Consider the following 22,300-nt stretch of genomic DNA (forward strand, 5'->3'; position numbering starts at 1 on the left):
TATTCCAAAGGTCATTTCTCAGTATATTATCCATTCAGAATATCTTTGTCAACACTGCAACGATCTTGGCTGAAGCCATTTTTGCTTCATTTTCAGTTGCCACAGTACTGGGAGGGGGGATGAGTGGTTTTGACGTTAGACTAAATAATAAATTGTCCCGTGGGAACCAAGATTTTTGCTGCCTGACTTTTGGCGGACTGAGCCTTTCGTTAAAAAGTCCGCCAAAGTATTCTGTTGGGGAATATGGATAATTACATAATGCTGGGGTAGGAAGTTCAACTTTGTAACATTGTAATGCTTGGGAGGGAACTCCAGACTTGGTTTCACTTTTGACTGCGCCAATACTTTGTAGTCAATAAATATGTTCTTTAGGGAAATCTCTTTCCTTGGAGTTCTGCTTTTACTGGTCTCATCTATTGGAACCATGACAGTCTTACAGACAGTAAAAATATTCAGTGCATTTACATGAACATGACTTAGAACTTTCCAGCTAAACTAAATATATAAAATAGCATTTCTAAAATTTAAAAATCTAAACCCTTAACAGTATTTAAGGCAGAAAAGATTTATTTGTGGGGAAAGAAGAGTGAAATAAAATTGTTTTTAAAATCCATTTAAATTTTTGGACAATTGAAATTCTTACCTCCTTAGATCAGAAATTCCATAACATAGATAGTTACCAGTCATAAGTTGGCCTGTGACCAGCATCTCTGAGGCAGATCTTAATGCGTAGGAAGATACACTTTTAAGTGTAAGTATACTGTAACAGTCCTTCAGGTTGAATGTTCATAAATGGAAACTGTAAGAGCATGCTCTGGGAACTGGGTATTCAGTCTTCTTGGGATGCATCCCTGACAAGTACTATAGAGATTGTTACAAAAATTATTTTGTAATAAGGGAGAAATTTTGAATTGCTGTAGGCATAGATAAGTTCTTCCATTTCCTTTATCTGTAAACATTAATTAATTGTGTAACTGTGGTTTGCTGCAATGTCATAATTATGAGCCAGGCACCAAGTACCCAGATCATGTGGCATGAAAGATGCTACAATAGCTGAAACTCTGAGGACATTTCATTAGCCCCCCCCCCCCCCAGTTCAGTACTGTTGTAACTTTGAAGGATTTCTGAGCAAATGGCTGTAACCTAAGAACTACCTGTATTGTCAATAATGAAGCCAGAATAGGGGCAGTGCATCCATCCTTGCCCTTCTTAATCTCTTGGTGGCTTTCAGTAACATTGACCACTATATTCTTCCCAGTCAGCTCCTGGGATTGGGAATTGGAGGCATTGTCTTTTAGTGATTCTCTTCCTGCTTGTGGGGCTGATTCTGGTCAGTATTGGTCAGGGGAAAAGGTCACTCCCAGGCCCCTCCTTGGTTGGGTGCCTCAGGGCTTAGTGCTGTCTCCCCTCCTATTTAAAAACTACATGAAATCACTTGTTGAGATCTAATTTGAGGTTTGATATCATCAGCTTGCTAATGATATCCAATTATTTTGACGCCAGGGTGGCAGACAAGCTGTCAATGTCTCAGTGCCTAGCGACAGTACCTGTCTCAGTACCAAGAGATTACCAGGGCTAGGAGGAGATTAAAGCCATCTTCAAACTGAATAGCTGTGGTTCTCAAGGCCACCTAGATCCAGGGAGGCTCTGACCATGGATGGGATTGTATTCCCCACTCAAGAGTGGTATGCATCCTAAAGGTCTCCTGGGACTCACAGATTCTACTCAGGTGGCAGCTGTGGCCAAGAAGGCCTTCGCACAGCATCATTTGGTATGACAGTCGTGCCTTTTCTTGCATAAGTAACTCAAGCTTTAGTCACTCCACAGCTGAATTTCTGCTGCACACTCTATACGAGGCTACCCTTGAATATCTTGCAAATGTTCAGCTAATTCAAAATGCAGCTACATGGTGATGGGCATGCTTTGGTATCCCCACAGGAGAATTCCGCTCCATAAGCTGCATTGGTTATCAGTCTGCTTCTGGGTATGATTTAAGGTGAACTATGAAGCCATAGGTGGAGGTTTTTTTTTAAATTATATTTGATTCCTTTGTTGTAGTGTATGTTTTGTTTTATGTTTTTAATAGTTTTTGAGTCTGCTGGAATGGGTGGCCACATCAAATTGATAACAACAGCAATAGTAATAATATATGCTTAAAAATGCCAAATCCAGTTTAACATGTAGCTGACTGTAAAACCAACCATAATAATAATAATAATAATAATAATAATAATAATAATAATAATAATAATAATAATAGATAGGTGGATAAAAATTCCAAATCAAGCTTAAACGTCTTGCTGACTGCACAACCAATCATAACTACTACTATTACTACTGCTACTACTGTGATCTGCCTAGAGCCAGGCACCATCTAAATTGAATTGAGTTAAATTTAAAAAAATAGTATTTTTTTAAAAAAAACCTGACACATCTTTTGTTTTATCAAGTAAAACAAATATTTTACTTCCTTCTACTGATCCATCCTTGCAAATTCTTCTGTTTTGATCCAGAAGTAAAATCCTATCTCATTTAATTAATGTTAGTGTATGATGTACATTATAGTTCTGTTAAAACATGCTGGTGCATATGGTAGTGTTGAGATTGTGACATTGCTTTACAAGAACTGAAAGAATGCTATAAACTAGGGCAGCCTTGCTTCTGCCATTTCCTCTTCAGAAAAATGTATAGGAATTTAAAGGTCTTAATTTGCTCAATCTGACTGCTATTAATTTTCCATGTATGGATGTACTTGGGAAGAGGTCTTAGTTTTTCTTCACTGCAATAAGTGTCTTGTGCTTACTTTTTATATCAAAGTCTGGCTTGTGTTAAGGAGAGGATGACACTGATATCCATGTAGAATAAAAATGTTGGCTATTCTAATGCTAGGAAGGAACACATAAAATGGAAATAGAAATTGAAGCACAGTTCCATTATTCCTATAACATCAAACTCAGGGAAGTTAGTAATAATGGGATAAACAGTTTTCCAATATTTTTCATTTCCTGGTGTTGTTCGCAGACAATCATTTTTACATGAATCAACTGCCAGGATAAAACTGAAGAGTCATCTCATAGACAAATGATGCCCACTTTCTTTGCCTGTAAGCTTATTGGCTACCCTATTTTGAAACAAATTTTGAGGAGGTAGAAGTTTAAAAATTAATTAACTATTTGTAACACTATTTTAATATGCATAGGTTTCTCTTACATATAATTTTATTTTGTTTTTATCAGCAAGAATGAAATGCAAAACAGAAAAATATAACAGAACAACAACAACAAAAAATGTGCACAAAAAAAAGAAAAAAAGGACCCAAATAGCCAGTAAATTTAACATTAAACATATAGAATCCACCCTAACTAGATGCTGAGAAGCAAATAAAAATAAAAAACTGATAAATTCTCCTCCCCTTTACACAATGTGTCTATAAATAGTTATAAGCTTTCTCATCCCTATTTAACAAGAATATTATATTAAACAATTATTCCAGATGAGGGGGATCTCTTTCTGAGGTTTTTGTGTGTGCTCTATCGCATTAAATTCAAGTGACCACTAGCTTGCTTTTTTGTTCTTTAACGTCCTCTGCCAAGATAGCGTATGCCATGTGTAACCTCAGTGTAACTGTTCATTTGAATCAATGATACTGAAGCACACAGAGCTGTTTGTTTTGGCGAATAGTCTTTTTATACAGCAACGGCACAGAGCACTTTCAGTCTCGCAGATGTAGGGAACGAAGTAGTCAGTCTGGGACACAGTCCAAGCAGTGCCTAGCGCTGGGCAAGGCGTTGCTCACCGGCCATGCAGCAATGTTTATGTGGTGCTGCTGTACCTGTGTATGCTGTGAAAAGCATGTCTGTGAGCCAGTCCAGGTGAGATCATCTCAGGAAATCATGGTGGCAACCGATGGGGCTGTTTTCTATTTAAAACTCAGGTAGCCTATGACTTCATTGCTCAGCAATCTTTTAGGAAGTTATTTCCTCCACAGCTCTGTGTTGCCTTGGCTTTTTCGGTTATCCTGTAATTGCTTTAACACTGGCAGTTAAGTCGGCTCAGATTATAGAACTTCTTGCCTGAATTTGCATCTCGGTTATAAATGGCATTTCCTTTTGAAAGATAAACGTGTGAAAGGGATGCTTTTGACCCGCAAACCCTTTTTGCTTGCTTTGCTTTTTTTTTCTTCTCCTAGCTGTATAATGTGCATTTTATAGAGAATATAAACATACTGCAGAATCATCGATACTGGACAGAGAGACAAATATGGACATATACCCTTATCGTATATCACATTTCTTTTTTGTGTAAGTAATCTAGTTATCTTTTTAGTTTTCTATAAACTGCTACTCCAGCATGAAAAGAAATGTAAGTGCTAACAAACTTTCTATCCATCTATACATTTGAAAATAAAAACACAATTTGTTTTGTAGAGTACATTCTGGAGGAGCATCCTTATGTTATCATACATTTGTTATTCAGGGTACAGATGAAAATAGATTAAAAAGTTTACACTTGTACTGATTTATTTCCCATTCTGGAATATAGAATATGCATGCATAAGCTATTATGCTAGGTCCATGCTAATACCATTAAAAACTGGCCCTATTTGCCGACAAATGTATTGTTTTCTGAGTGAATGTTTTCCTAAGAAATGCCACAGTAGTTATTAATTAATGTACTATATCCATCTGTCCTCTCTTATCATAAATCGAAGCAGTTGCTTAGAATATATAATGCACAATAAAAATCACTGTAAAATATTTTGGTGGAAAGTTTCAAGTGATATTACTCCCAGGTAATGGGGTCTTCTGTTTGGAATGGGAAGATGCCACACACTTCTTAAAATATGAAAAAAGTTTGATGAACTTCTTGAAAAATGCCCAGCTTTTTAATTCAGGTTTTCAAAGTGGTTTCCAATATAATTAAGATGAACATATATTTTATGGGCAAAAATACAATATCTCCCCCACTCCCTAGTAGCTGCACCTCTCTAAATATGCCAAGAATGTTCAAAACATCTTCAGTATAATTTTAAAAGAGCTGCAAATATCCAGGCTATAAAGGAAGATATTATTATGCCCATTAAAAGCTTGCTTAAACAGTAGTGTTTCCAAATGGTGCCTAAAAGCTGGGGTAAAATATAAGCCTAGTAAAATAATACATACTTAAATACATTTATGTTGCAATTTATTCACATAATTGTACCATGCTATTTTTCTCCCAGTATCATAAAGCTGCCTACATTGAACACATTGTACTGTACTACATTGAACACAGTTGATCCCAGAAAGACATAATTATATATTATCAGATACCTGTTGATTGATTATAGATTTACATCTTAATATACGGATTATTACAAGAGAAGAGACAAAATATACCTTTTGGAGGCTGCTTTTTAAAAAATACTTGTAATTAAATTATTAATTAATTTGACAAACATAAAATTACAATAGGACACACAACCAGTATAAAACCAAACATTTCCTTTAAGCTTGAAGCTGCTTATATTGTAGTCTATTTTTTTATCTTAAAAAAAACAAAACCCAAATGTGTAGTTAGGCAGAGTTGCTCCATTGCCACCAAAAAAAAAAAAAGACGCTCATATTACAATCAAATAAGCAGGCCTTTTACCATCCATGTTTTCCCAAAAAGAATCATCACTGAACTTAGAATTAAATAATATTTAGATAAAAACATTTAAATGGGTTTTCTTTTTGTACGCCAATTCCGATCTCTACTCAGGGCAGTGGATTTTGTGTTTCCATGCTTAAACCATGGAAATCCAGATATAAACATCCTATGCATGTTGGATTCTTCAATTTCAAGGAAAAAATAAATATGAATTTAATAGCAGTAATTATTTGAGGGGTTCTGTACAGTGTGTCTACTGGAAATGAAATTAAGACATACGTCTAATTGAAATTGAAAGAAATAGCCCAACAAAGTTAAAGCAGTCAGAAAACCCAGTTTGCAACTCTTTGCATCTCCCATTGTTTGTTAACTTATATAAAGCATGCCCCATTATTACAATATAGATTTCAATATTTCTTAGCACAAAATTTTGATGTGGACTGAAAGCTCAGGATGGTCTTATAGATAGGCTTTTCCATTATATGATCTGATAACTATTTTCTCTTTTCAAATAATTTCTAAAGGATTTTCACTTAATGGTTCCTATTATATTTAGATAAGTGGGTATTTAGTTAAACTAAATTAAAGTGGTTTTCCTTTAGGACTCCAACAAAATTAAAAAGAGCGGAGAAAAAATTCTGAGTGAAAACTATACTTTTTTACACCACTATCAGAGGAAAACAACTCCACAAAATGATATTGGTCGTGCAAGCTGCCAATGGTATGAAACAATTGTGCTATTTAATGTGGGGGGGGAAAGCCTTTTTTCCCCCTGCACCTAAATCTCCCTCCATTCCCCAAAATAGCTGATTTGTAAAAGAGACAGTCTGGGTCATAAGTAATTTCTAAACTAATCACGTGTGACTAAGCAATAAAAAAAAGAATTCCCTCCATTGTGCTCAATTAATTCCTGGTGATTCTATCCATCTGTGTACAGAAATGTTTTGCAACCACTTTGTCCAAAGTATTTTTTTCCAACTTTCTAGTCTGGCCAACAGTCAGTCACTCACTCATTCTCAGCTCAACTGCCTTCACAGGGTTGTTGTTATGGGGAAAATAGGAGAAGGAAATAGTACTAGGTATGTTTGCTGCCTTGAGTTGACCAAAATATATTCTAAAAGGCAGGACGATGGTTCCCATGCGGTCACTCACTAATTCTGCTGAGATCAGCTGAGATTGATTAGAAGCAATACCGGTAGTCCTTGACCTTTGAACCATAATGGAGCCTGTGATGACAACCATTAAGTGAGATAGCCTTGCTTAATTACCCCTACCCCCTGCCTCCCTGATGGCACTATAAAATGAACATAAACCAGCATGGGGTACCCCATGGGTAGGGGAGGCCCATGGCCCAGCTAAAGGAGGCAGACAAGCAGCAAAAAGCTTTGCAAAGGGAAGAGTCCAGCCAGATTAGGGCCTAGCGCCACATTCCAATGCCAAAGAGGCTTCCAAACAAGCCTCCATGCTTGGCCGATGAAGCCACACTTGTGGGATGGCTTCTGCCCCTATCAGCTGGCCACTGGGAGACTGCAAACTTTCTCCTAGGCTTTGGAGAAATCAGATGCCTACAATCAAGGCAGAAGCTTCCCAAAACTTTTCCTTTGCTTAACCCCCTCCCTCTCCCCCAAAAACCCACATTTCTTCAATAAAGAAAACAAAGCTGGGAAGGACAGACTTGTTGATCTCCCCCCCATTAGGTTCTGTAATAAACTCTCTGCCTCTGCCCTTCAATCTCGATCCCTATTTACCACTGGATTTGCTAAATTTACTGGTAAGAGGGTGACAAAACCTGTAAGTTACTTACCTTGATGAGTGACTGCCAGGATGTAGATAGAGGAAAGCAAGCAAGCAAGCAAAAAAAGAAATCTTTCTTCACCTTGTTTCCTTTGAGAAACTGAAGAAAAAGTTTGGCCTTAAAGAAAAAATGCCAACTTCCAATTATTATTAGATTAGATTTTTATCCCATCTTTATTACTTTTTATAAGTAACACAAGGCTGTTTTTCTGACTACCTTTAGGACCCAGCATCTTTTGTTAATTGGATAGTACATATAGAGAAGTGAATAAGTAAGTTTAATTCTGAATGAAGAGAATAAAATGTAAAGTATGAATTGATGACATCTAGGTTATTATGGATGCATATAAAAATAGTAATCTGTGGATTGGTGATAATTGCTTGTTATGTTTTGGTGAACGATGACAGTGGAAGTACCAGATAGGGAAAAAGGGGAACTGGGCCATTCGAGTGATAGGTTGATGTGCGTATGTATGTGCAGCTCCACTCATGCAAGAGAGAAGAGAAGCCTTTGGAGTGCCACTTGCACAAGTGGGGCTGCATGCATGCACCGGCCCGCCTCTCACATGGCCCGGTTCCAAATAGGTCACAGCCCAGTAGTGGGCCACAGCCTGGGGGTTGGGGACCCCTAGTGTATGTACAGTAAAAACGTAAAGGGATTGTGTCAAGATACAATAGATGCCAGATGACTAGAATAAATACAAAAGTGGCCAGCATAAAATATGGATCTTCAGATCGTTTGATCATGCAGACAGAATGAGATTGCAAAACAAATATCCAAAGAGCAAGCAAAGGGTTCAAAAGAAAAGGGGAAATCATGAAGGTTCTGGCTGGGTGGCATTGATTAAATCTTGAAAAATAGAGGCAAGACATTTGAAGAACGTAAGGCAACTTATGGAAAGAGTGTTTGGCCACTGGATATGTTGAAAGACTACGGGGAGAAAAAGAGCATGAAAAGACTTAGTGAATATTGTTGGTGTGAACTTGACTTAGAAAAATATTTCCTTTTCTTTTTCTCACCACATGCTTTTAAGTTCACAGAAAAGAATTATTTTTCTTCCTTTTCTGTGATTTGCATAAGGTTGCTTATGCTGAAAGGGAATAGTCTGATCTGTATGTAGCTGTATGTAATAAGGCTAATTGAGAGCAGAAACTCCATTGTTAAGTGATGCAGATGTGAGCCAAAAGAATCATGTGACTGCTTCTCTTAGCAATGGAAGATCTGGCAATCCTAGCTGCTGTCACTAAATGAGGATTATACAGGTTGCAAAGAGAGGACCTCACGTAATCAAAACTTGTCACTTTCTGTGTCCCCATTGACTTTGCTTGCTTGTCTTGAGTCATGATGATAGTATATCCATGTAATATTGCTACTTCGCAGACTGTACTGGCTCCCTATACTGAATTGGAGCATTGGATGAGCCAGTCCTGCAGTGATTTTAGAATTGGACTACTGTATGCTCTGCTTTCATTTCAGTTATGCTTGAATGTGGTGTGTTCTTCTATGTAATCTGCCCAATGAGTTGGGTGGCCAAATAAATAACTACATAAATAGAAGCCCAAAACGTTTGCTTACAATTTAGAATATGTTGTTCCTGTTATCCTCTTATCCTGTATCTAGATAACTAGTAAGCTAGTTTGGTGCAGTAGATAAAGCCCCTCCATTAGAAGCAGAGGGCCATGAGTTTTAATCCCTCTCTCTTAGCTCTGGGAAGAAGATATTGAGAAGCCACTTCCCCCAAAAAATGTTACCATGAAGAAAACTTGTTCCTGCAGTTACCAAGAGTCAGGGTTGACTTAAAGGACCATAACAAAAGAAGTTTTCTAGAGCAAGGGTCCCCAACCCCCAGTCGCAGCCTAGTACCAGGCTGTGCAAGCGGTGGACAAGTGTGTGAGCATGCAAAACTCCAAAACTGCCGATCTGCAGAGCTGAAAAGGTTGGGGACCACTGTTCCAGAGTGTAAGGTACAGAGAACATTTTCTAGAAAGTTTCATTTTCATTGGGTTTATTTTCCCCAAAATAGCAGTTATATATCTCCTCCTTATCCCTCCTCTAATAAGTCATCTGAAAAGCATACGCACTGATATCACTATATTACCTGTTAATTCTATTTATGTGGTGTGATGTTATATAAAAGAAATATCTAATATTGATATCATCTAATTATGACCTTAAGAGTATTAATTCAGGAATAACTTCCTGAACAACTAGTCTTAAGAACATAAAAAAATATGTTTAGGTTTTTAAGAAGGCTTCATCTGGAGGGGAATATAAGTTCTAACTTTCAGTTTGAATAAAGTCAACTCCAAAGCAATCCAGGTATTTTTTATTTCTGATTTGGTTTTTGGTTGTATTCCTCCTGTCCTCTTTTCTGAAGATGAGCATACCATTTGTTCCCATATATTCCAATCAGTGTCCATAAATATCTTTCTGTGTTTGTGAATTATTTACAAAAATATTTTATTTAGATTTATACTCTTCCCTTAAAATACATTAATGGAGTGACTCGAGTAAAATATTTAAAACGCCATGCAATAGCTGATACATTACAGTAAGCTAAAAACAACTACTCTGTAAAAGCAGGATCGAAATAAAATACATACACAAATTTAAAAGCTGTTGAAGCATTTTTTAAAATATATTAGACTTGCATCGGAAAGATGCCAGCGCGGACATTCGAAATGCAGGGCATCTATAGTCAAAGCTTTTCTCTCCCCTCTCTATAATTTGAACAATTGTATTTTTGTAGGAAAACTACACTATGTCAAAATATTTCTTTGCCACTAATTAATAGTGTCATGTATCACATATGTTTTACTAATACACAGCAAAAGGGGTATCTGGTTTTTAAGTAATATTGCTGATAAATGTCCATTTTAAAATTAGAATTCTCTTAATTATTAGACTGTGTTTAAAAATGTTCTTTATAACAGAAAAGTAAAGTGCCATTTCATTGAGTTATAGTACTCAAAAGAACTGTTAAAATGTTGAGATAATAATAAAAGCCATTTCTGTGTCATTGAATAATAACCATAATAATTGATTACCGGTAGTCCTTGTTGAATTGGGACTGGCAACTTTGCTGCTGAGTGAAACAGTCATTAAGTGTGAACTCACGTAACCCTGACTGCTTTCCAGCTGGAAAGAGACAAAGTGCTCAGTTGCACACCTTTAGCTTTTGCTTGATTCCTAACCACTACCTCATCCTTTGGAGTGCTCAAGTGCCTGTTTACTGTTTTGTAAGCATTAAAACAAAATGATTGGGTTGTCTCCTAAGGGTGGGAGCGCTATGCAAACAGTGTACTCTCTTGAAATCCCTTTCTGTCTAATCTTTCCGTTCTGCAAGGAGGGAGAAAAAAAATCAAGTAATTTAAGTAGGCGATGTCTCCTTTATCTAACCTTGCTCCCAAGAGTAAAGAGATGGAAAGAAAGAGATTTCAAGAGAGTAAACTGTTTACTCTTCTATACATCAAGAGTAATGCAATCGTGCCAGTAGTTGGGCAAAGGAGAAGTTGCCTACAAAATTTGCTTGTTCTCTCCCTCCCTCACTTCCATACAGTAGAGAGATTGGGAAAATAATTTTTTTAAAAATACTAAAATGTATGCATAGCTCCCAGCCCCAGATTGTCATCCCAGTTGTATTGCTTTTGATGTGTAGAAGAGTAAACAGTTTACTTTCTTGAAATCCCTTTGTCTCCAGTTTTTCTGCTCTGCAAAATTGGTGGTGAGGGAGGAAAAATCACAGGTCAAGCACAGGACAGTATGTACTGCCTGCAGTGATGAGGATATGACTGACACTGTGAAGGTCATAAATGAGTTATAAAGATCTTTTTTTCAGTCCCCCCCCCCCACATACACTTTACTTCAAATCATATCCCTCATACAGGCATAAAACAGCTGTTATTATTATATTTGTTGAAGAACCTTCACATTGTTTTTCAACTCATTGCATAAAGTCAGATTTGTATAAGTCAGGGTTTACATAAACCCTGTGTCCTGCCATACATGTAAATATAAAAACCATTTCATGCATGACTGTTACTCCTTAGTCCATGTTCAATTCAGGAAGTTTTCAGCCCAAGGCAGACCCCAGGACATCTTCCTTCCATGAGTAGAATTATGTTTACCTATTAGTTGCACTAGTATCAGATTGTGCTTTTGAGTATGCATTTTGTTTGTTTGCATCCCATCTTTATTTATTATTTTTACAAATAACTCAAAATAACCCAAAGGTGCTTTTTCAGGAAGCAACTGGACTTTCTTGTTTTTCTTTGAAGACGTTTCACTTCTCATCCAAAAAGCTTCTTCAGCTCTGACTGGATGGTGGGGAATGGAAGGAGTTATACTCCTTGCAGACAGCTGGTCATTTGCATTCTTTTAGAGAGTCATTGTGGCCACCTGGAGGCTTATCTGTGTCTTCAGGGTCACCTGAGTAGTGCAAATGGGTGTGGAGCCTTCTTGGAATTGCTGAAAGGACTGTGTTGTAGACTGGAGATAGATGATGTTGTATCCCTCCCCCTCTGTTGAGAGAGAGCTGTTCAATTTTGACATAGATGGCCTCTTTGACCCCTCTTTCAAACCAGCGGTCCTCTCTGTCCAAAATGTGAACTTTGATGTCTTCGGAAAAAGTGGCCTTTGTCTTTTAAATGCAGATGGACTGCTGAATCTTGCCCTGATGGGTTTGTTCTCCTATGTTTGCCATGTGTTTATGAAGTGGTTGTTTTGTTTCCCCAATGTACAGATCTGTGCATGACTCACTGCATTCTACTGCATATATTATGTTGCTCAGTTTGGGTCTGGATGTTTTATCCTTGGAGTGGACAAGCTTCTGCCTTAGTGTATTCATGGGTTTGAAGTGTGCACATATGTTGTGTTGGCTGAAGATCCTCCTGAACTTTTACAATATTCCTGCAACCTGTGGAATGACAACATTGCTGTTATGGAGGAGCTCCTGCTGGGTCTTTTGGGGAATTTGATGAAGTCCCATTTGGGATAGCTACACGTTCTGAGGGCTTCCTCGGTGTGTTTTAGTTCTTTTTCTTTCCTATCTTTGCTGGTTGGCAGACCTTCAGCTCGGTGGTGAAGGGTTCTGATAACTCCCATTTTGTGCTCCATGGGGTGGTGAGAATCAAAATGTAAATATTGATCCATGTGTGGGGGTTTTCTGTAAACTTCAATGTTAAGGCTTCTTGTCTTCCTTAATGTGTACTGCATAGTCCACGAAGGCCGGACTATTTTCCTTAACATCTTCCCATATGAATTTAATGTATCTGTCTACAGAGTTTATATGTTTGGTGAACGCTTCCTATTCCTGTGTTTTGATCTTGACCCAAGTATTGTCCACATTGTCTACTTTCAGCAGTTCCAAGGAGGCTCCACACCCATTTGCACTACTCAGGTGACCCTGACAACACAGATAAACCTCTAGGTGGCCTCAAATGACTCTCTAAAAAAGGTAAATGACCAGCTGTCTGCAAGGAGTATAAATCCTTCCATTCCTCAGCATCCAGTCAGAACTGAAGAAGCTTCTTGGATGAGAAGCAAAATATCTTCAAAGAAAAACAAGAAAGTCCAGTTGCCGCATGAAAAAGCAACTTCGGGATAACTATGACCTGAGAATCTCCATAGAAACTCAAAGTAACAAACATAACCAACATATCTTCCTCCTCCTATTTTCCCCACAACAACAACCCTGTGAGAAGGGTTGGGCTGAGAGAAAGAGAGTGGGCCAAAGTCACCAGTGGGCCAAAGTCATGGCAAACTCGCAGTCAAAAAATAAAATAAGTTTGCTTATTCCCTTGGCATCAGTTTCTTTGGAAAGCAATCGCCACTGTAGAAGATATGTGCTAACTTAATAGCCTCCTTTAAAATATTCTAGGTAGTTGTAATAGTTACAATTTCATTAAAATATATTTAATATGAACTATACAGATCTGATTAGTTTGACTATGTATCCCCATTCTTTTGTTCCTTTTCAAGATAAGAATGTAGAAAAGGAGTGAGAAATATAAAATCAAAGAATAAAGCCATGAAATGACAAAAAAAGAATTTGAGACATAACTAAAATTAATTTATATCGCCACCATTCACTGTACCTGTTCTTCTTTCTTTTGTTTCATATGTTTGACAATCAGCTCCTCATTCATTATTTCTGACAAAACCACGTGAATGTTCCGCTGTTGTATTGATCAGTTATTTTTGTAACATTCATTCAAAAACTGTTCTTTCATTACCTTATCTCATTTTGCCACACATAAGCATCCCATTTCCACTCTACCAGCTTACTTTATGTTTCTCCTGACATTCCCAATTCTCAGTTCTATGAGGAAGGAGGTAGGGAGGGAAAATTACTAAATTTCAACTAAAATTAATTCCTTTCAAAAAAAACTTATGTATTCGTCAGTACAATTCTAGAAACATTTGAATGTTTTTAAATTTCTCCATCTTTGGTCCCATTTTTAATAATCATGTATACAGTCTCATGTACTTACTCTAGTGCTTCATTGTTAATATATAACTGGCAATTGTGCACTTCGTTCTTCCTTTCAAACATGGGTGCCTTGATCTTTGATAGATTATAATAATGTTCAAATACAAACAGTCTATCTAAGCTGTGAGCTTAGAAGCCATTGAGGCACAGTGGTTAGAAAGCAGTATTGTAGGCTAACTCTGCCCACAGCCATGGGTTCAATCCTGACTGATTCAGGGTTGACTCAGCCTTTCATCCTTCTGAGATTGATAAAATGAAGAGCCAGATTGTTGGGGGCAATATGCTGACATTGTAAACCTCTTAGAGAGTACTGTAAAACACTGTGGAGCAGTATACAAGTGCTGTTGTTATTGCTAATATTTGCTGGAAATTATTCAGATTCTTAGCCAACAACATAGCATCATATGTACACATAAGTATGCATGTTGATATCCGTCATTTATTTGTTTGCTTGTTGGTTTTTTATCTATATTTTATGTTGCCTATCTCATGATATAGTGCAGTGATGGCGAGCCTTTTAGAGACCCAGTGCCCAAACTGCAACCCAAAACCCCCTTATTTATCACCGGGTGCCGTGTGGGCGTGGCCGCGTTGGTCATGGCAGACTGGATGGGCAGGGCCAGGATGGCGGGGCCCAGTCCCTTGCCATCTCTGGGGCCTGGCATGCGTGCCCACAGAGAGGGCTCTGAGTGCCGCCTCTGGCGCGCGTGCAATAGGTTCACCACCACTGATACAGTGACTCTGAGAGACTTACAATATAATAAAAAAGTAAAACAGATAATACAAAACTATTAAAATTAAGAGAATTAAATAGAAAACTAAAAACCTAGAGGATGGCTGACAAGGGGATAGGTACCTTTCCTCTTCCCTGTCAGCTACCCACAACATAGCATGCCCCTGTCAAGGCCCGAGGCCAACCAGCAGAGCCAGGTTGCGTTCACATTTTACCACAGGCATCCCTTATACAAGTATTGAGTGTTTACCTCAACTGATTACTGGCCTTTTACATAAAATATAAGAATATAATATGACAACAAGCACACACTGTTACTGCATCCTATCGTATATTCTACTTTCATTCTACCTTTTTTTTTTACTTATTTCCTTTCTATCTATTTTCTTCAGGATCTCCAGAATTTGACTTCTTAAAAATGTTAAATAGTAACAACAGATCTGAAATTAAAGCTAGTCCATCAAAAATTGTATTGGACTCCGTCTGATACTTTATTTGAAAGGATGCTCATCAGATATTTTTTTTTGTTGGAAGTATAAAAAAATTGACATTTCACAGACCAGTATGATATGGTAATGTGATCGTTTGGTACCTTTTGGAGATACTACGTTAATGTATATAAGCAGATTTGTAGGAAAATCTTTAAATGTTAAAGATGTTGATGTAATGTTGAACTACATACCAAAGCTTTGAAATTTGACTATTTATCAGGAATTGTTGTGGTATCAAATATGGGAGTAACTAAAAGGATTATATTGAGAAATTGGGAAATGTTGTATTATTTCAGTGTTAAGGAATAGTTGTTGGAAATGTAATTTGTTTTGGAAAAGGCAAATTTTTCATCTAGCCAAACAATATAGCAATATGTATTATTATACTATGACAAATCTTGTGATATTTTACAATAATAGTTTGTACTGTTCATATTATAAAATATAGAATAACAGAGTTGAAAGGGACATTGAAGGTCTTCTAGTCCAACCTACTGCTCAAACAGGAGACACTATACCATTCTTGAAAAATGGCTATCCAATCACTTTTTAAAATCTCCAATTATGGAGCACCCACAACTTCTGGAGGCAAGCCATTCCATTGATAAATTGTTCTCACTATCAGGAAATTTCTGCTCAATTTTAGGTTGGATTTCTCTTTGGTAAGTTTCCGTCCATTACTTCTTATTCTGCCTTCGGAGGTGCTTTGGAGAATAAGTCAACCCTCTCTTTGTGACAGCCTCTCAAATATTGGAAGACTGCTGTCATGTTACTCTTAGTCCTTCTCTTTGTTAGACTAGAGATACCCTATTACTACAACCATTCATCATATGTTTTAGCCTCCAGTCCACTAATCATATTTGTTGTCCTTCTCTGCACACTTTCTACAGTCTCAACATCTTTTTTGTATCGTGCTGACCAAAACCGGACATAGTATTCCAAGTGTGGTCTTACCAAAGCATAATAAAGTGTTACTTAAGCTTCCTGTGATTTTCATTCTATCCCTCTGTTGATGCAGCCTAGCACTGACTTTTTCGGTAGCTGCAGCACACTGTTGGCTCATATTTAAGCGATCCCTCTCACAGTTTGTTTGTTTATAAAATTTACTGGCCACCCATCTTACCATAGGGTAACTCTGGGTGGCTTAAGTTACATATACAGTTAAACATAAAAAGTTTAAATCAGATATTAAAACAAAGATACATGGGGAGGGCGGAGGGATGGGGGAGGTGAGATCTGTTATTACTCAATCAACCACCTCCATTCCGCTGTTCCCCCACTGGGGCCCAGGCCAACTGGCAGAGCCACATCTTTAAGCCCTTATGAAAAGATAGGAGAATTGGTGCCAACCTCACATCGGGGGGCAAGATGTCCCAGAGGGCAGGAACAACAGCAGGGAAGGTCCTCCTCCTGGACCCCGCCAGCCAGAATAATTGGGCTGATGGGACTCGCAACATGCCTCCTCTGCCAGCACGAGTGGTACAGGCCAATCCCAGTGGGGTGAGACAGTCCCTCAAGTAACCTGGATCACCAACACCTTGAATTGCAACTGGAAGCAGACTAGTAATCAATGCAGCTCGCGGAGCAGTGGTGTTATAAGGGCCATTCTTGGGGGCCCCAAAACTACCTGTGCTGCCGCACTCTGAACCAGCTATAGCTTCCGAATGTTCTTCAAGGGTAGCCCCATGTAGAGTACATTACAATAGTCCAGCCATGAAATGGCTAGGGGCTGAGCACAGGAAGTCCTGATCCAGGAAAGCTCTCAACTGGCACACAACATGAAGTTGTGCAAAGACTCTCCTAGCTGCGACTGCCATCTGCTCCTCAAACAGGAGTTACAAGTCCAGGAGAACCCCCAAGTTGCAGAGTCAAAGATGGCAAAGTTGAGGATCCTAGAGCTCTGCATCCTCAAAGCCATTCGGTCTTGCCAGGGTTCTGTTAAAGCCTGTTATCCCCCATCTAGGCCCCCACAGTCTCCAGGCACCACGGCAGCCACAGTATCACTTGGGTCACCAAGAGTGTAAATACAATATATCATCAGCATACAATATATACCTCAACCTCTGGTGACGGATGATCTCACTCAGCGGTTTCATATAGATGTTGAAAAGGAGTGGAAAAGTACCGAGCCCTGCAGTACATCACAATTACTGCTGTTGAGACATGTATCTCCTCTATTGATTTTCTTCCTGTGAAAAACCTTTCTTTTCTCACCACTGAATTGCATTTTGTTGGATAGGCACAGTCTTCAAGTCTGTCAAAATTCTTCTGGATCTTGAACCTGTCTTCTAAAATATTGACTATTTCTTCCAGCTTAAATCATTTATGAGGATGTACTGGCTTATATTATATGTACTGGCTTATATTATATGACAAATATTATAGTAGTGTATTCATTATAAACCATTGGCTATTGATAAATGTAAAATATAAGATATATCTTTTTCTTCTTAGTTTGTATTTTCAGTTTGAGGCTATCTCTTCTGTTTTTTAAAGTTTTGTGAATTGTATATGGAAAAAATAAATAATGTTTGTATGTGTGTGTGTGAGAGAGAGAGATTTCTAAAAGAAATAACCTGGTCTTTACAGGGTATGTGTGTATATTTTCCTATAGAGATCATCCCCTTTGAAATGATACGTATCACCTGCAATAGTTATATATCTGTCCAAGTTAATGTTTATTTTAAAAATTGTTGCCCGTTCTCAATTTAATATATTCACTCAATTCTGACATTCGTAAACACAGTCTCATTGATACAACTTAATTCAATATCACCTGTACCAAGTAATAGGGTACAGCCTTTTGGAATAATTGTACAGCCTAGGGATACTGGCAGGTAGCACTTTTTCTAAAAGAAGCATAGCACCTGTCTCTAATTATACTTGTTACAACCTCTAAAAACTTTGACCCTCTTCATCTACAATGGTAGCCTCTACAGAAAAGTTCTCTGAGATTGTCCTTGAGAATGAACAGGAAATTCAGCTGACTTAGTGGCACATCTATTTGTAAGTTGGGCAGCCATATAAATTGATGAAATAAAGAAACAAAACTGAATTGGAGTGGCTTGTGATTGGTTTAGCCATATCAGGACTCTTCATTTTTTTGCCAGGGAGTTCTTTCAAATCTCCAGAATCTTCAATTCTATGGAATCGAAACCATATTTTACTGTTGCTCTGCCATCCTTCCAGCCCAGGCAAGTGATCCCCATGCTGGGAGATGGCAGGTGAAAAGGGATAACCAGCTGTTTTCCCACCAGGTTCAGTCCCACAGATCACCTGTAGCATGATTAGAAATGGAGGGCCTTTGAAAGAGCCAGCTCTCCCAGACCAAGCCTAACAGGTGAAGAAGGAGAACCAGCTTTTCCTCTCCAGGTTGCCAAGTAGGAAACTGGTAGTTAGGAAAGAACCAGATTTTTTTTTTCTTCTCTTACTGCCAACTGTCCCTGTGTTGGTAACCTATTTATTGATCTCCTTGTGAACTTGAATACCATTTGACCAGTATTGGGGTGTACCATTTGGTAACAGATAAAGGTATTGATCTCCCATCCTTCAATGCCTGTCAGCTGAACCAGTCCCTATTACAAAGCCTTAGGAATCCTTCATAAATCTTTCACATGAGTAGGCATCCTGCCATTGTTTCTTAGAACAGGGGTGGATAGATTCCAGTATTTCCATTATGTCAATCTTTTGTAGATTTTATATTCTCTTCTTGGGATCTTTCTATCTAACTAAAATGGCACAGTTTTCCCTCAAGCCATCATTTTCTATATGTGTGCATGCATTTTCTCTTTCTTCCCCTCTCTAAATCATTTCTATTTCAATAACTAGCTGTACCCAGCCACGCGTTGCTGTGGCTCAGTCTGGTAAAAGCGTGTGTTGCTTTTACATCCAACAGATGGTGCTATTTTTCAAAAAAAGCATGTTTTTACCTGTCACAGGTGTGACATCTATATAATATAGGTATATAAAAACACGTGCGTATTCGAATGCAACGTTGTTTCAAAATTTCAAAGCAATTGGTGAAGAACTTTCGTAGATTTAAGATTTTGAACAAACGAACATTTACATTTTTATTTATATAGATTAGCTTAAAACAGCCCTTATTAATCTCAGTTTCTGCCTTATTTCATGTGCAGCCTTGTTGAAGGCATAGTGTAATGAAATTTTCCCTATTTAAATGCAATCCATTTTTACTAATGGAGCATGTGACCAGAGGTTGTAACCTCACAAGCATTCAGACTTGTATAGTTACTCAGAGCTTAATTTGTCCAGTCTCTTAATTTCTGGCATATGCACAGACACGCAAGTACATACGTGTTTGCTTCGGCTAGTAAGTAGGAAGGAGGTTGTGATTCCTGTTCTCAAAACAAATTACTGCTGTAGTTCTTGAAACTTCTGAACAATTATATATGAAAAGAAATGAGTAAGAAATTAGCATTTCTCCTCAGCAGACTCTTGCTTTTTGTTTTAAAAGGCTGTTCTGGATCATTCTTTCCATTAGGACCTGGATAGGCCTTTTCCCTTTGAAAACATTTGGAGTTTATATGGATACTCCACATTGATGAACTTTTACAGCTTTCATTTTATTTAGGCAGCTTTGTTTTTTTTAAGGGAGAAGGAGGAAGAGAGCTTTTATCTTCATAAAGGACTGGCTTGTAATGAAGTCATGCTGCTATTTTTCATATGCCGGGGAACAAGTTCCCTGTTTGGGGAGGAGCTGCAGAGTAATTAAATGATTCACCAGTTTCTGTAGTGAGCTGCCTTCCTTGAAACTTAGTTTTATAACTTTCAGGCATCATAGGTGGATGAGCTTTCGGCAGAGCCAGTTGTAGGCATGTTGGTGCTTTGTCCAAGTCATGCATTGGGAACAAGTCTTGCGACTCAGGAAAGCCAAGGTAGGCTAGAAAAGTAAGAATGATTTCTTTGCTAGAAAATAGATGAGTAAATTACATTTTACTTACATGTATGAGTTCTTAAGACGTTTACTGGTTAAGAACATCTGTTAAAACCAGTTTTTTTGTGACTATTTCCAATGCAGAATTTAAAATTTGTGTATGCACCTTTACTTTGGAAAACACATATAAATTGTGTGGAGATTTTATTCTTGCTATAAACTGAAAGATTTTAACTCTGTAAGCTAACTATAGAGAGTATACTATATGTAGTCTCCGAAACTGATTCGTTACACCTGAGATATAGGCATCTTGGTACCTTCCAAATGTTTGGAATCAATTCATATCCCAGCTAGTGTAGCCAGTGGCAAAAGATATTGGGTGTTGTAGTCTACAGCATTTGGAAGATAATACATTGTCTATCTCTGCTTTACACTGTTGTTTGAACTCTCCTTTCAATTTTTACCATTTCCACAGGAATCCTAGCTGAAGTTACTAAGGTGTGTTTCTAAACAATCTTTTATTGAATTGTGGCTCCTAATGTGTTATCACAGTAGGGCACATAGCAAGCAATCATAATTGTATATTTATAAGGGATTGTGACATACATAGTTTAAGTTTAACTGATAGACCTAATTGTTTTGAAATTTAACTTTACTCTATTCACAAAACAAAAATGTATGGCAGAATACTCCGTAATGTCTATCCATATTTCTTTATCATTTTCTTTACGGATGCTAACAGGCCTGTTGAAATTTAGTGACTTTTTCACCTGCCTTTTTAAGATACCCAATTTGTTTGCATTTTTTATGACATTGCCATTATCAAATCAGACTTTCATGTTCATTTTTTAATTCTTTTTCCAGATCGAACGATTAGATGTAAGTAGCCTAGCACAAACAACTAACGCAGTGGCAACAAGCACAGACTGCAGTATCAATGCAGATTCTGTTGATGGAACACCAGATCCACAACGCACAAAAGTGGCCATCACTCATCTGCAGCAGAAAATACTGAAACTCACAGAGCAAATCAAAATAGAGCAAACAGCCCGGGATGACAATGTAGCCGAATACCTGAAATTAGCCAATAATGCTGACAAGCAGCAGAGTGCCCGGATTAAGCAGGTGTTTGAGAAAAAGAACCAGAAGTCATCCCAGACAATCCTCCAGCTGCAGAAAAAGCTAGAGCACTATCATCGGAAGCTGCGGGAGATTGAACAGAATGGTATTCATCGACAGCCCAAAGATGTCTTGAGGGACATGCACCAGGGGCTAAAGGATGTAGGAGCAAAAGTCACTGGCTTCAGTGAAGGAGTAGTAGATAGCGTTAAAGGTGGACTTTCCAGCTTTTCCCAAGCAACTCATTCGGCAGCTGGAGCCGTTGCTTCTAAACCTCGGGAAATTGCGTCGCTCATTAGAAACAAGTTTGGAAGTGCCGACAATATTGCTAATCTGAAGGATGCTTTGGAAGAAAGTCAAGAAGACGGGACCGGAGGAAAGACTTTAGGTGTTCATAACTTTCAGTCGAGCCCAAAATATGGCAGTGAGGAAGACTGTTCCAGTGCTACATCAGGCTCAGTGGGAGCCAATAGCACTCCAGGAGTCCAGTTGGGAGCACCAAGCTCCAGATCGAACACTCTGGAAATGCAAAGCTCAGCGTTTGATGCGATATTGCATGAGATTCAAGAGCTCAGAGAGGTTCAAGTACGACTGGAGGAATCCTTTGAAGATCTCAGAGTTCACTACCAGCGAGATTATTCCTTGATAATGCAGGCTCTACAGGAAGAAAGATACCGGTGAGCACTTGGCAGTCCAGTCTTTCACTACTAATATTAATATTAAGGCAGATTCATGGTTGTTTGGATGCCAGCATTCATTTACTATTGATAATCTTAGGGGTAGTAAACTTTAACAATTCATTTGCTTTATATGAATATATTTAATTCTGGCTTAAATATTTAAGTTTCTTCCCTTCCAAATCAGCATGTCTGTCTTTTCTTCTTGTCATAATTTTTCAGTTCTGTGACTGTCTACACTAATTTTTAAAGTTGAGGTGGCTCTGGACCTATAATTTCAAAATAGTCCCATAGTCCTAATCTTGTTGGATGATGCATGTTTAAGCACTGCCCTTTTCATTACAGTGTTTATAAATTACAGTAGGTGAATATGTTGCAGAAAGATTCCCTGTATAATTAACATTAACACTGAGCTTGAAAAGTAGTTGTCAGACAGTGTAGTATTGCTAGTGCTGGCTTATTATGCTCCC

The 22,300-nt window shown here is 38.1% G+C and overlaps 1 protein-coding gene across 2 annotated transcripts in view; it reads left to right on the forward strand.

The window, feature by feature from the left end:
- The window catches only part of TMCC1 (transmembrane and coiled-coil domain family 1), a 96,928-nt gene that overhangs the window by 58,268 nt on the left and 16,360 nt on the right, over positions 1–22,300 (forward strand). Inside the window, exons 1-2 of one of the 2 annotated variants that reach the window (XM_015821541.1) lie at positions 19,997–20,035; positions 20,899–21,830. In XM_015821541.1, coding sequence (XP_015677027.1) covers positions 19,997–20,035; positions 20,899–21,830 — 971 coding nt within the window. Of the gene's footprint in view, positions 1–19,996; positions 20,036–20,898; positions 21,831–22,300 lie in introns of those variants that run through there. The other variant, XM_015821540.1, reaches the window with a different exon arrangement.

The sequence above is a fragment of the Protobothrops mucrosquamatus genome, unplaced genomic scaffold (assembly GCF_001527695.2).
Source record: "Protobothrops mucrosquamatus isolate PMUCROS unplaced genomic scaffold, P.Mucros_1.0 scaffold1343, whole genome shotgun sequence".
In the NCBI taxonomy this organism is placed as follows: Eukaryota; Metazoa; Chordata; class Lepidosauria; order Squamata; family Viperidae; genus Protobothrops; species Protobothrops mucrosquamatus.